The 16,412-nt window shown below is 37.1% G+C and overlaps 1 protein-coding gene across 1 annotated transcript; it reads left to right on the top strand.

Annotated features, from left to right (window-relative positions):
- The first annotated feature begins 748 nt into the window (after positions 1-748).
- LOC148298534 (uncharacterized) lies at positions 749-2,674 on the top strand. The gene is given in 1 exon segment (XM_088276812.1): positions 749-2,674. A coding segment is annotated over 1 exon segment (705 nt). The 3' UTR covers positions 1,454-2,674.
- Positions 2,675-16,412: the final 13,738 nt, after the last annotated feature.

Below are 16,412 nucleotides of genomic sequence, written 5' to 3'. Positions count from 1 at the left end.
TCCCAACCCCAACCCAACCCCAACCCCAACCCCAACCCCAACCCCAACCCCAACCCCAACCCCAAGAAATTAGTAAAGGAGGAATTAATATTCACGAAGATAAATAAAATATTCACATAGAGTATCAGAAGAAGGCTGCGACTTTGGAACTATAAATTGCTCTAACAAAAAACATATTCGAATCTTTAAGATAATCCCATTTTTATGTGAAGAAAGAAGGAGATGGAATATTTGAGAGAATATCCGAGCATGCCAGTCAAGGAGATTCCGATGATAACAAAAATAGTCCAAGAGAGGTGAATAGAGATTAGAAAATGCTCTTCAGCTTCAATAATAAATCTACATGATCAATAGGAATCCGAAATCAATTATTATTCCTTAATTCGAGTTATATTTAATTATAAAGGAATACTATAAGGAATACTATATATATATATATATAATCTTACATTCAACCATATTCTCACACGTTAAATACAAAATTTATTCGATTATTTCTTTAAAAAACAAGCACGTCAATGCTTAAAATAACAAAATAATACTCCTCCATTAATTCTCAGATGCTACAATGCAGTTTAAGCCCCATTTGTAGACATATTTAACTGTCTTTTTTATGCGTGTTAGACTGTAAATATTTATTCATCGTTATAAATCCTTATTTATAGCACATCACCTATATTAATTACACGTAGTAACTATGTCAATGACAACCAAACTCATTGTCTTAACACTCCTCATCTTTGCCACAATGGCAGAAGATGAAAAATACGAATGTCCCATTATTGGTATCGATTTGGGTACCACTTACTCTTGTGTCGGTATTTTCAAAAATGGTCAAGTCTAAATCATTCCCAATGAACTTGGTAACAGAATTACTCCTTCTGTTGTTGCATTCACCGATGAAGAGAGACTTATTGGCGAGGCTGCCAAGAATCAAGTCACAGTTAACCCTACTCGAACTCTCTATGATGTGAAGAGACTTATTGGCCGAAGATACTCAGATAAGACTGTGCAATATGATAAAAAATATTTGCCTTATGAAATTGTTGACAAAGAGGGCAGACCATACATTTTTGTGCCAAATGTGCAAGGAGAAGACAGAACATATGCCCCTGAAGAAATTTCCGCAATGGTCCTTGCGAAGATGAGAGATATCGCTGAATCTTACACAGGCAAAAAAATAAAAAATGCGATCGTGACTGTCCCAGCTTATTTCGATAACTCTCAAAGGCAAGCAACCAAAGATGCCGGAGTTATTTCCGGATTGAATGTTGTCAGAGTTCTTAATGAACCCACCGCAGCTGCTATTGCTTATGGACTTGATCAAAAAGCCGAAAAGAACATCTTAGTGTTCGATTTGGGAGGAGGAACATTCGATGTGTCAATTCTCACAATCGATGACGGAGTCTTCGAAGTTATTGGAACCAATGGAGATACACATTTGGGAGGATAAGATTTCGATCAAAGAGTCCTTGACCATTTCATGAAGCTGATCAAGAACAAGAATCAAATCGATATTTCAAAGGACAAAAGAGCCATCCAAAAACTGAAAAGATAAGTTGAAAAATCAAAGAGAGCTTTATCTTCTCAGCACGAGGTTAAAATCGAAATTGAAGACCTAGTTTAAGGATATGATTTCGCTGAGTCCTTATCAAGAGCCAAATTCGAAGAAATTAACGCAGATCTTTTCAAGAAGACACTCGAGCCCCTCAAGCTTGCAGTAGAAGGATCCTAGTTGAAGAAGAATTAAATTGATTAAATTGTTCTAGTCGGTGGATCCACAAGAATCCCTAAAATTAGACAGTTGGTTAAAGATTTCTTTGGTGGAAAAGAACCAAATACTGGTATCAACCCCGATGAGGCCATTTGTTATGGTGCTGCTGTACAAGGCGGTGTCATTTGTGGTGAAGACACTGAAGATGGAGGAATTGTCATTATTGATGCAACTCCTCTTTCGTTAGGTATCGAAACTGTCGGCGGCGTGATGAGCAAGATTATCACCAAGGGATCATATATCCCTACAAAGAAGTCGCAAGTGTTTACAACCTATCAAGACAACCAAGAAACCGTCACAATCCAAGTCTTCGAAGGAGAAAGGCCATTAACAAAAGACAACCATTTATTGGGCCGATTCGACTTGACCGGCATTCCTCCTTCACCAAGAGGAACTCCTCAAATCGAAGTCACTTTTGAAGTCGATCAAAACTCAATTCTTTCAGTCAAAGCTTCTGAAAAAGGATCAGGAGTTTAAAACAATATTGTCATCAAGAACGAACAAGGAAAACTTTCAGATGAGGATATCGAAAGAATGCTCCGAGAGGCTGAATAGTTTGCTGAACAAGATAAATTAGCCAAAGAGAAAATAGAAGCAAGACAAGCCTTGGATAACTACTTATACTCCATTAAGTCAAGCTTGAACGATCCCGAAAAACTGAAAGGAAAACTTTCTTCTGATGACCAATCGACAGTCGAAGAAGCCTTAAAAGACGGCCAAAGCTTCCTAGATGAAAATCAAGATGCATAGAAAGAAGAATTCGATGAAAAACGAAAAGAAATCGAAGGCATCTGTGATCCCATAATCCAAAAGGGCATGGGAAAAGGCAAGGAAGATGGAGGAGATGATGACGAAGAAGACTGGGATGAGGAAGATCTTTGATTATCTAAAATAGCCATATTCTCATGAAATCTTAATATTTCTTATCAGCATTAAATAGTCTGGAGAGTTAAGTTAGTATTGATGCTTTAATAAGTGAATTTATTCTATTTTATTTAAGGCAATCAGAATGATAGTTCCTGCAAGAGAAAGAGCTGAAAGGATAAAAAAAATAAAGCTCAGCCTTTCCTGCGTCCCGATTTTAAGCAACAACGTGAATAAAATCAGAGAAAAGATGGTTATTAATTAGTAATGCAACAAAAGTTGTGATCATAGTTAAAGTATCAGCAAGGTCACCGACAAGAATATTCATTATATTTTGCCATCATAGTTTAGTGCGAATTACTTTGAGGAGAAATACTCGATTGGAAAAAAGATAGGGTCGGGCTCCAACGGCTTAGTGCGAACATGTCTCCATCTCAAAAAAAATAAGACTTATGCGCTAAAGACTATGATGATTGACGACGAGCATGTCCCCAGCCTCAAGAAAAATTTCATGGCATTTCAGAAGCTTGGGCATCCAAACATAGTAAGATATAAAGCTCTCTATTTGGATCTCACAAAACATCTGAGCTATTTAGTGATGTAATATTTATAACTGCCTAACTTACTCAAATATCTGTAAAACTAGCGGAGGCCACTTCCTGAATAGAAGATAAAATGGATTTTTCTTGAGATCCTCAAAGCATTATCTTACTTGCATACAAGAAACATCTGCCATCGAGATATTAAGCCGGAAAACATACTGATTGATGGGCCAAATAAAAGGATCAAAATTATTGATTTGGGAATTAGCAAATGCATGGAAGTGAGGAAACAAAAGATATCCATGTTTACTATTACGGGCACTCTGTTTTATCGGGCACCTGAAATGTTTGACGGAGGTGGCTACGATGAAAAAGTCGATATTTGGGCAACAGGAGTAACTTTGTATAGAATCCTTGCTGGGAGAACCCCATTTTAATCAGAATTTCATTCAGACACAATTTCACAAATCTGCAGTGGCAACAAACACTGCGACTAAACAATTCTGAATTAGTACTCCAAACTGTTAAGATTGTTGCTTGAGAGTTTTCTAATTGTGGATCCTAAAAAGAGAATAACAGCGAAATAAGCCATGTATAGTCTATGGTTTGATGTTGCAAACAAGGCTGAAACAACAACAAAAAAGAGAAAAGCCAAATCCTTCGATAAGTTCGAACATACAGTAACCTAATTTTCAAAATTCGTCCCTAGGCTGAAATAGGTGAATGGAGGTCTACTTTATCTAAAGTATGGGATAGATAATGTCAATGGCCACACTTTCCACAGAATATAAACATAGGGATTTTGATAATGATATTTATAAGGCACTAATGTAATGTAATATATAGATAGTATCATGAGTATCGAGAATACGTCAGCACTTCTCACATAGATAGTACATATTTAATATCAGGAATATATAGAATATTTGATCAATACATACATAAATAGATTTACAATCACTAAATTATAATTATGGCATTATACTAATATTAATTAAACATAGATGCATTCCGAGTATGTAGGGCCACAATTTGAGTCAATTTTCTCAGAAAAGTCCTTAAATATTGATGAGTTAAATTAAATGACTAAATTATCCATCGATGTGAATATAGAATCATGTTTTCAACCTTGTGATGTTAAAATTAGAGATACGATTAATCCGTAAAGGGCCAAGGCTTCTCCGAAAATCAGGATCAGAATCATTCCCACGAAGATCTTGTCTTGTTGAGCATTGGCCCTAACACCTGCGTCTCCGACGATTCCAATCGCAAGTCCTGCAGCGAGTGAACTGAACCCGCAGCATAGTCCTGAAGCCAAATGAGCATATGCGGCGTTGGAGGTATAACCTTCAGCAGGAACTAAGCATAAACCAACAATTACTCTTCTGGACGATGATGACAGCAACGATCATGCCATAAATACCGAGGATACCGGCCATGACAACAGGCACAACTGATTTCATGATTAATTCTGGCTTAAGGACACCCATTGAGCAGATACCGACTCCTGCTTTCGCGCTTCCGTAAGCAGCTCCCAAGTTTGCGAAAATCAGAGCTGAAGCCACTCCGATATAGCCAAAGAAATAATTGTTGGGATCTTCTGACATAAGTTTAAGTGATTTATCAAATGATATTATCCATCATATATTCAACAGCATGTTATAATCCAACAATTTGCATCCCTTAAATTTACAAACCTTGATACCACCCACATCGGCATACTATTTATGGATTCTTTATAATAGTGGGTTTTATATATTGGGTATCGAGTCGAACTCATCTAACATCGAACACATTCAACAGTCTCCAAACCAATTATTTCAGAGCGTACCATCTCCACAAAATATATAACTTGAATTGCTAGCAGGTTTCGGCCACAGGATAGTGGATTTAACTGCTGTGAGACATCGTTAAGGATCGAGTATTTAAATGCAAATTATTTACTTGAATAATAAACTTATGAATAATAGAATAAGTCCAGGCAAAAAAGTTCAGGATTTCTACGAGCTAGTCATCGAAGATTTTGGGAAGAGACTTAATATTAGGTTTGCAGGCAAAGAGCAGGGTTTCGATTCGGAGATTGTTGATCAATTAAAAAAAGTATTAATGATCCTATTACCTAGAAACTGCGGGAGACTCTGTTGAAGTCCAATTAGCTATTCGGTGCAGCCTTGTAAACAAAGCATAGTAGTGATACGCCTCTCATTACTAATGGGTTGGATTTCGGCAATGACGATATCGTAAAGAAATAATAAAAATAACCCCGTGAACGAGGATAGTAATAATAAGAGGATTATTTGTTATATTTTAATGAAAACGAAAACGGAGAAATGAAATAGAAATAGCCATACATAAAGAAATAGGAGTTATCGCCCTCTGAGCAGGAACAGCAGCCGTAGAACCCTGTTTTAAAATTATAGGCGAAGTAAGAGCCGCCACTCGAATAAAACGCTGAGGGAGAACTAGATGAAGATCGCGATGACTAATAAGATCGATAGAAAAAGATCCAAACTTAAACCTTAAAAAAGAATCTACAATTGCACATCGTTGGCACTTACCAACCCAAATCCAAAAAACACATAGCAAAAGATGAAATCACAAAGCTCTAGCTCGATGATGTCTTCATCAAATATAAAGATAACGAATAAATATATTGTCATAAGCTAACTTGCTAATTCAAGAAGAATTGATTAGATGTGCACCTGTTTTCATTTGTTGTATCTATCTTTCATTATTATCTGGATAACTAACTGTATGAATAAGAATATCATTTGCAGCATTTTTTATCCTTTTCGGTTTTATTCTGGTTTTGGATCTGTAGGGTTTATTTCTTTATTGAATTGCTGCTTTGTTTGCCGTTTGTTGTTGTGTTTAGGCTCTTCTTTCTGTTCATCATTTCTAAATATTGGGGGGTGTACATTCGATCATAAGATTGAAAGCTTAATCGATTCCTGTTCCGTCCAGGGCGCTAGTTTCAAGGAAGCCCATTTGGTGTTCCTTTGAGTACTATTCTCCAACTTATTCTGAGTATAAGAGGATTTTACTTTTGAGAGAACGATACTGCCTTAAGTCACATTTATTGCCGATGAGCAAACAAACTATCTCCTCATCCGCATAATTCTTTAGCTATTTATACCATTTTTCGAGGTTCTCGAAGGAGTTCGAGCGAGTGATGTCATACACTAGGAGAGCTCCTGAAGCCCCACGATAGTAAGCGCTTGCCATCGATCTGTATCTTTCTTGCCCGGCAGTGTCCCATATTTGCATTTTCACAGTCTTCCCCTTAACTTCGATTGTCTTAGCTGCAAATTAGACGCCGATGGTGGTTTTAGATTAAAGGTTAAATTAGTTCTTCGAGAACTTTGATATTATGTTAGATTTTCCAACCCCTGAGTCCCCCAACAACACTATTTTATAATGCAACTCAGCAGCTTTGCTGTTCGTATTACCGTTCATTCGTGGCTATTATTTTTAATATAATTACATCAACGAACTCCATATTTCGTAATTACAGGCAAGAACAACAACGTAAACATATTATACTATCACAATATCGCATTATCACACTATCATATTGTCACCATATTGTCAAACTTTCTCACTACATCAGTTGCCTTGAATATCCTCGAATTTCGAACTGAGTTCCCTGATCTGTTCATCATTCAAGATTTTATCTTGGCTTCCTCTCAAGCATAAAAGTAGAATTGCATCTGTTAGCTTATTCAAAGATGTTGGCTCACTTTGTTTGAATTCGGCCCAGGCCCTCCCCACGAGGCTGTGAGGAATATCCAGAGGGATATATGGATAGATCTTGTTCCAGAGTCGGATTGTATGCCGAAGAGGAATACTCCATTTCTTTAAAGTCGCATCATAGATAAATCCCGGCTTGATTACATAGCCTTCATGCTTTGATGCAAACAATGCCTATTCTGCCTCTTTTTTAGTGGTTTAGTATCTTGAAATAAATGGAGGATGGCCCTCAGCTGAGATATAGATAACCTTTTTAGGGGACTCTAAAACTTCGAGCAAACTATAAAACGAATCTCTATTCATTTGTTCATATGTCCCGGCCTATCCAGGCTGTCTGAATCTCGTAATTGAGGTATCGAATAAGGTAGCAACAGTATGAATGATTGTATCGGCTTAATTTATTTTATCTTTATACTCACTGGCATCCATGATATCTCCGATGACCCAATTGATCTTCTTATTTTCAGGGTAATGGAATTTAGGGCCATGTCTTGAAAATACTGACACATTTGCTGAATTTTGTATAAGTCGACTGGCGACACGACTGCCAACAAATCCATTGCCACCCACTATAAGGATCTTTCTACCTGAAAACAGCAGTGACATTCGAATCCTGTTAAAATTATAATCAGATATTCATTCTTATTTATTTATATCATTAATCAATTCCTGTCATTAATTCTCACAACTCGCTCTCCAATTAATAATAATAAGCGACATAATATAGTATTTCCTACAACATAACCTACCTACAATATCAGCATCTCATAGTTACTTCACAGATACCATCAAATACGAATACATACATACATAAATCTATATATAATACGGTCAATTCATTTCGAGTAGGATCTTGCCTGATGATTGATCTTTTATTGAAGCACGATATCCTTCCATGAAATCCTATATCTTGTAGACTTTTCTGACCTGAGTACTGTAGTATTGACTAAAATTAGATGTAACTTATTATTTATGCAATTTTAACAGAGCTTGATTCTGTAAAGGCAGCCATGTGTTTAGCCAGAAACCTCGTATGCTTTTATTCTCAAAGTACAGACTACCTAAATTTACCTTCCCTAGGGGTTGTCCTGATAATCGGCCATAGCACACCATCACTGAATCTTTGGGTAATATGTTAAATATCTCTCCACAAAATTAGCCTCCAACGCAATCAACAAACACTGTTTTTCCTCGAATTTATTTAAGCTATTAGTGCAGATTAGACCCCACTTCTATAAATTTATTCAACCCGTTTGCTAAAAGAGTCTCTCGCTTCATGCTGCTTCTTGAAAGTCCAATTGTATTGATATTTGGTATTTTATTAGCGAGAAGTCTAATTATCATTGAGCATAGTTGTGATGTCGCTCCACTTAATAAGACGTTTATTGGGTTCTCTTTCTATATGATTTCGCAAAGGCCGATGCAAGAAAACGGATTAATCCAAGAAGAACTTATTTGTTATAGTTGCATTTCATCAGGCCAAATTATACTATTTTCGGGGGTGGTCTTTATGTGGGTTGCGTGGGTGCCATTTGTGTGATCTGCTAAAAATGATATTTTCTTTCCTATTATTGTCTTATCCTTGAGACAGTCAAGAATAACCCCTGAGCCTTCAAAGCCTACAATTGGGAAACCCTCTTTTATTACTCCATACTTTCCTTGGTAAAAGTTAATATCTGAAGGATTTATCGGAGCGTAATGGATCTTCACAAGAATCTAATTCGGAAGTATGAGCTCAGGAATCGGGCGGTCAGTCAAAATCGGAAAGCGACCATATTTTTTAATATGCAAAGCTCGCATTATATTAATTGATTAGCACATTTCCTATAAACTATCCAATAATGCTATAAATTAGACAGCCAAACCATCCATAATTTCAACGAACACAATCCCATATTCTCAATAAAATCATCGCCCTTAAGCTCTTCATCTCATCTCATAATATAGAAAATAATTAAAATAAACACAAGCCTCCATTATTAAAATGCATATAAAAACCTGCATTATAAATGATTGATAGATTAATTAATTTATTTATCAATAAACGCTTGCTACATATAGTATTGGGTTATATTAGAGTTATTCCAAATTTAACAAATTTTTGATAATTTTATTCATGAACGTGCAAAATACTGAGTGTGACAACAAAAAGGAGCAAATGTGCAAGTAATGCACTCTATTTTATGGGTCTGAATCATGCAACGGGCTCTGCTCTTCATGCCATAAGTATATATCCTTTCATTTTTAGAAAACAGAATGGCCTCAAAAAGGAAGAAATCAATATAAGGCATATGAGTGATGAAATAGTCGAGCCAATGCCTGTTATGATCTAAGTCACCCCAGAAATCAAAGAAGTGTCATAAAAACTGCAAAAGGATAAGAAAAGATGCTTCAACTGCAATAAAAAAACTGGGCTACTCGGAATTTAGTGCAAATGCGGTTTTGTATACTGCAATGCACACAGACTGCCTTAATAGCACAACTGCAGCCTCGACTACCACGCATAGGGCAAAAAACAACTATAGAAAGCAATAATAAAGGTCTACAATGGGAAAATTGCGGAAATTTGATTAAACTTAGCTATAATACTCATTACAAATATACATTATATCTTTAAATATAAGCTATGACTGTATTTATCAATTGAGAAATAGCAATTCACAAATTGAAATGCATACAACATCTCCACCGGATCTTAACTCCCAAACATTCAATGGCTACAAAGTACAAGAGAAGTTCAATTACTTACTGCCATCTGATGGTTTTATCAATAGCTACGACCCCTCGGGGGAATATATCGCCATTGGATGCAGCAGCGGGCAGAGACTGCTCTATTCAGCGAAGTAAAGTAAATTCATTAGAATCTCTAGATAAAATAATCAATGAAATTGAGGATGTTAATGAGACTCCTGTTACCTGCCTCAAGTAATAATTTATAATATTGTAGATGGCGACCAATAAAGAACTCGGAGGCAAAGGTAATTGGAGTAGCAAATGCTGATGGTATTTTTGAGTATCTGCATGTGCCTACAATGAAGAAGATGTTCTCAATCGAATAAAATTAAAACTCAATTCTTTGCTGCTAATTCAGCAAAACTGGCGAGCATTTTGCAACAGCAGGCAAAGATTCGAACATTCGGGTGTATGACGAACGTATAATTATTCTATAAGTAGAAACGAAGTCGATCAGCACAAAGCTCGGCAAGGCTTAATGGAATTATTCAGGGCACTCGAATCGGATATTTAGCATAAAATTCTATGATGAAAACACGATGGTTTCAGGGGGCTGGGATTCTGTTATTCATATTTGGGACTTGAGACTAGGAAAGAGTGTGAAATCATTCTATGGGCCACATGTCTCTGGCGATTCAATCGACATCAAAGAAAATAAGATACTAATTGGCTGCTACTCCTCAAAGAACCAAATACAGATTTGGGATTTCAGAAACTTACAACAAATATAAACGATCAACTGGAACACCGACGAGAATAAAGTTCCCTATGTGTACAGTGCTTGCTGGGGGTATCAAGTATCATCTATATAGCCACTATGACTCGACTTGCATCATGGCAGCAGCTTGTGGAGTCAACTAAATCAGGGTATTCTCGGGTGAAGGCAAGTCTAGTACAAGTGTGCGAATATTCGACTTAAAACATGGGCCATACTCCATAGACTCTTCCCACGTGCAAAAGCAGTTTAGTTTTTCAACTGCGAAAGGAGGCTTCTATATTTATGATTATACGAACTGATCTTATATAAGACCTGCAATAATTAACCCTAGGAGTGATAATTAATACAATACAGTTCATATTCAAATGCTCAGCAATAAATGGAATGCCTTTGACCAAGCCTGTGAAGATCTATAAATGCTCTCGCAAGAATAATTGCCACCATAGTACGATGCACAGGTTAAGGGGTTGCTTGAGAGGCTTGCCCGTATTGGCAAATTAAAGAATAATATTCACAGTGAGCAATTGTACCTCAAGAAGGAACATCTAATGCTCGCCAAAGAGAAAAGTCTATATGCCTCCAAGCTTAATGACATTATCGCCCTCGGAACTAATTTATAGTGGAATGAACGGTCAGGGGTCATGAATAAAATTAAACCATATATCGAAGCAGTACAGAAAAGACTGCAGCATGAAAGCATAGGGAAAAACTGATGTGCATTGAGACTTACTTATTATTTGCATTTTCTATTTGTTATTTACATTTGTTATTTAGATTTGTTATTTACATTTGTTATTTACCTTTACATTTACATTTACATTTACATTTCCTATTAATATTACATTTGCAAGTATTCAGAACTGCTTACTAAATAGTATGCAGATAACTGAACATATGCTATAGAAACAAGAACAGCACAAATAAAGACAATATGAAAATCACAATGAAACCAAGTTGAGGGAGGTGGACTGATTCTTCGGGTGATCAGGATAGGGGTCAGTGGGTAGCAACCAATTCGAATACCCAAATATTTACCGTAAGTTGTCAATCACATTCTCATGTCCCCATGGATTCTACATAAACAAATATCAATACTCTTTGTTTGATTCCATCTGTAAATGACTACAATGTGGTAATATTGTGCACCGATGTCATCATCTGAGTCACAAACAAGAAGCCTATCGAGAATGCCAGCATGTACGATGTAATACAATTTAACATCAACCAAATCTTGTATGTTTAGTTTGGCAATAAACTGGCATAGTATCCGCCTGTCAGATAGTCGATTGTAATGCTCATTGCAACCATCAATAAGCCAACCTACATTACTTAAATTTGTTACTGTAGCATAGAAGAGGAACAATATGAAATATTTATGGTTATATTTTCCGACGCAATTACCCACCCAAGGGCAATGATGATCCATTCGAATGACACACTTCCGACAGATTGAACAATGATGCACTCTCTTCTCCTTTACTACATCACACTTGAAACAATAAGCAATACAGTTAAGTAATTAGATTTCCTTCAAATCGATTTCACCCTTCATTTTGTTCTTCCGACGTTGTTTCTTCTCTTCTGCCTGAGCACGTGAGTTTATTTTGATTTAATCGATTTATTCGCCATAGTTAATGTTCTACATAGATGAGATTGGGGATACTGTGAGATAGTTGGGGTTGCCTGGTGAGGAGTATATGGCCCGGTAATAGGATATGCATAGTATTGTGACAATGACGATGAACAGAGGAATCTCAAGGATATACAGCAGATAATTCTGAATTTATGCAGAGTTACTTTTGTGTATAGGTTCGATGCGATCAAGTAGAGGTAGGAGAGCCCTTCGAATGCAATCAGACACCAAACGAACCCGACGACTAGCTTATCTTGGAGTCGCATTTGTTTTGAATATTCAATTATATTGCATCTTTATATTTCGAGCTGCAGATTCTATGTTAAAGTGATCGTATCCTTTGTTTGTAATAGGTGACACATATGTGGCTATCCAAGTTTAATAATAAATAGTCAGAATTATGGGGAACCAGCTTCTGAAGGGATATTCCATGCAAGGCGATCCTATTTCATGTGTAGGTAATGAGAAAATGTGGAGAATTTACCAAGGAAATAAGGTAGGCACTGGCAACCTTGCCACGATATTTGTCATCGAAAAGAAAGCCCTAAACAAAAACGATAAATAATAATTAATCAAATTCGCCAAGAAGTAAGCAATGGGTCTAGCACGCATCCGACATCCTGGGGTCCTAGCAATCTCGTAAACACTAATCGAAGATTAGCATATTCTTGCATTTTCGACTGAGCCCATTCTCGGCAATCTCTCCATTTTACTCAAACAAAATAAACTTCTTGATATCATCTCGAATGAGATAGAGCTGCGTTTGAATCTATTCCCGCTTCTAGATACCATACTTTTCTTGCATGATAATGTCAAAACTGTGCATTTGGCATTAAATTTCGATAACATTTACATCACCAAAGAAGGCAAATGGAAGATAAGCGGGCTGAGCAACAGCCAAATCTACTCAGATGATGGATTGCAAGATGCTGAGGGCTTTAAGTGCAATGATCTGAGCTATTCAGCTCCTGAACTTGTCCTGAATAAGAAATTCACGTTGAAGTCTGATGTCTATTCGCTGGGGGTTATCATATTGAATCTGTTGCAGCTTCTCTATGGCGGATTCACTGAGAAGCCAATTACCAGTCAATCTGAGTATCATTAGAGCTTCGAAAAAAACTTGATGGCCAAAATAAACAATAAAGATTTAGAAAGCATCAAAAACTACAACGAACTCAAAATCTTATTAAAGTCCACCTTTGCCAGGAATCCTGAAAAGCGTGCATCACTGCATGATCTGATCAACTCCAAGTGGCTCAATGACAAGCTAGTCCTCGCAGTCCGATATCTCTAGAATATCACCAACTACGACAACAAGCAGCAAATCTAGTTTCTTAAAGGGCTTATGGGCATCTTGAACCACTTCTCGACTAAGATACTCCTGCGAAAGATTATTCCGAAGCTGATGGATTTGTTTAAATTCAAAAATCTCATCCCGAGCATAACTTATATTAGCATCGAAATACTAAAGGATGGAAAAATATTAAAAAATTCATAGTTTATGTAGCATATTTGGCCGCAGCTCAAGAAGGTTGTGCAAGGGAAGGAAATTACAGCGAACACGCTGTTCTTGCTGGTCGACAACATGGTCCTTTTATAGAAAATTGTGTCCCTTGAGCAAGTGACACAAACTCTCATCCCTCTGTTCATCAAATGTTTCGATTGTCCCCCCAAGCTGAAGCTGCTGGCCTTACACAAGACCGATTATATCCTTTCGAAGATGGATTATCAGTTCGTGAAGGCCAAGCTACTTCCCAAGATTATGGCCTGCATGAAGGATTCAAATACCGAAATTCTGAAGAAATCGCTAATCGCATTGAAAAAATGCATCAAAATTTTAGACGTGCAAACTATCACCTCTCAAGTCCTTCCAGGCCTTTAAAACAGCAGGAAAAACGGGACTGATCCCTTTATTAATGCGATTTCCATTGCAATATATGCCCAATTGGTTAAATCCCTCCCAACCGAAGCATTAAGCTCGAGGCTCGTCCCCACAATCTTGCCCTATCTCACCGATCCTTCAGTAACCTCACAAGACTTCTTTAACTACAAAAGCATCCTCCTCACCATCTTCGAAAAAATATAGTCAGAAAAGAAGAAATTCTGGTAATAAAATAGAAGTGAGGACAATCAGCCGACATTCTCTGAGAAAGATTTTCAGTTTGAAGAGTAAACAAAAGTTGAAGAGAAAATAGTTCAGAATAAGGCTGGAGGAATCGGGGGAGGAGACTATGGCTTCTTAAAGAACTATGAGCATGAAACAAGCTAAGTTTAGAGCAATCGAAATCAGCAGTTCAGTCCATTTGAAAATGTCTCCGAGACATCGAGTAGAAATGCATATGACTCACCATTTGGAGACTCTGATGATATTTCTCCTAAACTCCAACAAGCTCAGGGAAATAGAAACAATCCACTTTCGAATCCACTTTCGAACCCACTTTCGGCTCCAATTTCAAATTCGACAATGAACTCTCCCCCTCGACAACAACTAAAAGGGCCAGCAGATAAGATGCGCAATACCGCAAACCAGCAACCACCAGCAATGAAAATAGAATAAAAGAATATCGACTATTCAGACCCATGGGCCGTACTGGACTCAATAACAACAGACTTTCACATATAGACTTCGAGCATGCCCCAAAAATCATCTTCAGTGAGTATTCCTCAGTATGGCCTAGATTTAACTCACCAAAGCAGCAATCTTCCGAGCTATAACACTTCTCTAGGCAATTCCAACACAGCAAATTATGCACATGACCTATTTGCTCATACTCAGCCAGTTTATGCAGCGCAAACTAATAATATGCAAAAACCTTTAGCTTATAACGGTATTAACGATTATAATAGGACTGATCCATTGGATGATCAGTTTGGTTCATTATCAATGTATTCATCGAACACAAAGGGTAGTGTAGGAAATATGGGGAATATGGGTAATATGGGCAATGTGGGTAATATGGGGAATATGGGTAATATGGGCAATGTGGGTAATATGGGGAATATGGGTAATATGGGCAATGTGGGTAATATGGGGAATATGGGTAATATGGGTAATATGGGCAATATAGGGAATATGGGTTTAAGCAATATGGCCAATATGGGTAATAGGAACAATATGGGTAATATGAACAACATAGGCATGAACAATATAAATAGCTATAATAGTAATATACAATTCAGCATGGATGATGATCCTTTCAGCACAAATAACTTCACCACCCCCCAAACTATGATAAGCATGAACAAAACTAAGACAAATAGCAATAACAGTGATCCCTTCGATTTGATTTGATTTACTTAAGAAGCAGTCTATCCATAAGAATATTACATATACATATTTTTATATACAGATACCGAGAGATCGACACATCCACACATAATAATGATCCTTGCCCAAAACGTATAACAACAAGAACACTATTTTTTCCATTTCCTAAACATTGTCGTTTACTAGACTATTTATGGTTATAATTGAGAGTATGTAGCCGAAGAGTATATAAACATTAGAATAGATCATTAGACCTTGACGACGTTCATCTGTTGCTTGATGAGCCTTGTCCATTTGGTCATCCTTCTGTGCAGATTCCCAATTTTGAGTTACTCTAAGAAGCCTAAGAAATAAGCCTAGAATTATTTCTTGTTTCTTAATCTCCTATCGTCAATGATGTCAGTAATGTCGATTAAGGCCAGCTTGCTGATAATCATATTCTTCAGGTTTTGTTGTGACTAGACAATCAGCTACATTTAGTATTACTCAAGCAGCCCCCCAAAACCATACTCGTTCAATTTGCCGACCCCTATGCTGGAAATATCCCCAAAGAGAATGCACAGTAGTGTCTTATTGAGTTTCTTGGATTCGAAGAAACAGTTCCAAATGGCTTGCCCACAGGAATACTCCTTCTGCGTTCTTCCAGAGAATATTTGTTCAGCATCGATCAGAGATCGAATTGTGGTGACGAGATGTTTCTGGAAATTGTGGAAACATGACCGTATTTTATTCTTTTTGTGAGGCCTGATGGAAATGCTAGAGGACTACTCCATAATTTCTGCGATTTCTTACTCCTTGATTTTTGAGTGGAGGGCATCTTCTTGTTTAGGCAGGTTGCTGTCGAAGATGGATAGAAACTGCGACACATATTAATCTGGCTCTAAAAAGTCTGAGTATGTCACCATGTTCTCTTCCTTCTCTTCACTACCAGTAGGAAACGCTTTCTCTCCTTGCATTCCGAATTTAGTTTAACTAAAGTATATAGATATTTGTAAGAATGTATTGACCCTGGATTGCTGTCTGAGGCTTACCGATGCTCCTCCTTCATATATATCCCTATCTTCCGCGCATAAATCGGGATACTTTATGACATAACTCACTTGCCATTTCTGCAAATCCTTATAACTTTT

The sequence above is a fragment of the Brachycentrus maculatus genome, unplaced genomic scaffold (genome assembly GCF_059751285.1).
Source record: "Brachycentrus maculatus isolate JH-2025_06_01 unplaced genomic scaffold, ASM5975128v1 h1tg001892l, whole genome shotgun sequence".
Classification (NCBI taxonomy): Eukaryota; Metazoa; Arthropoda; class Insecta; order Trichoptera; family Brachycentridae; genus Brachycentrus; species Brachycentrus maculatus.
Note: the sequence above shows the minus strand (reverse complement) of the source record. Positions and strands in the feature narration are given on the sequence as shown.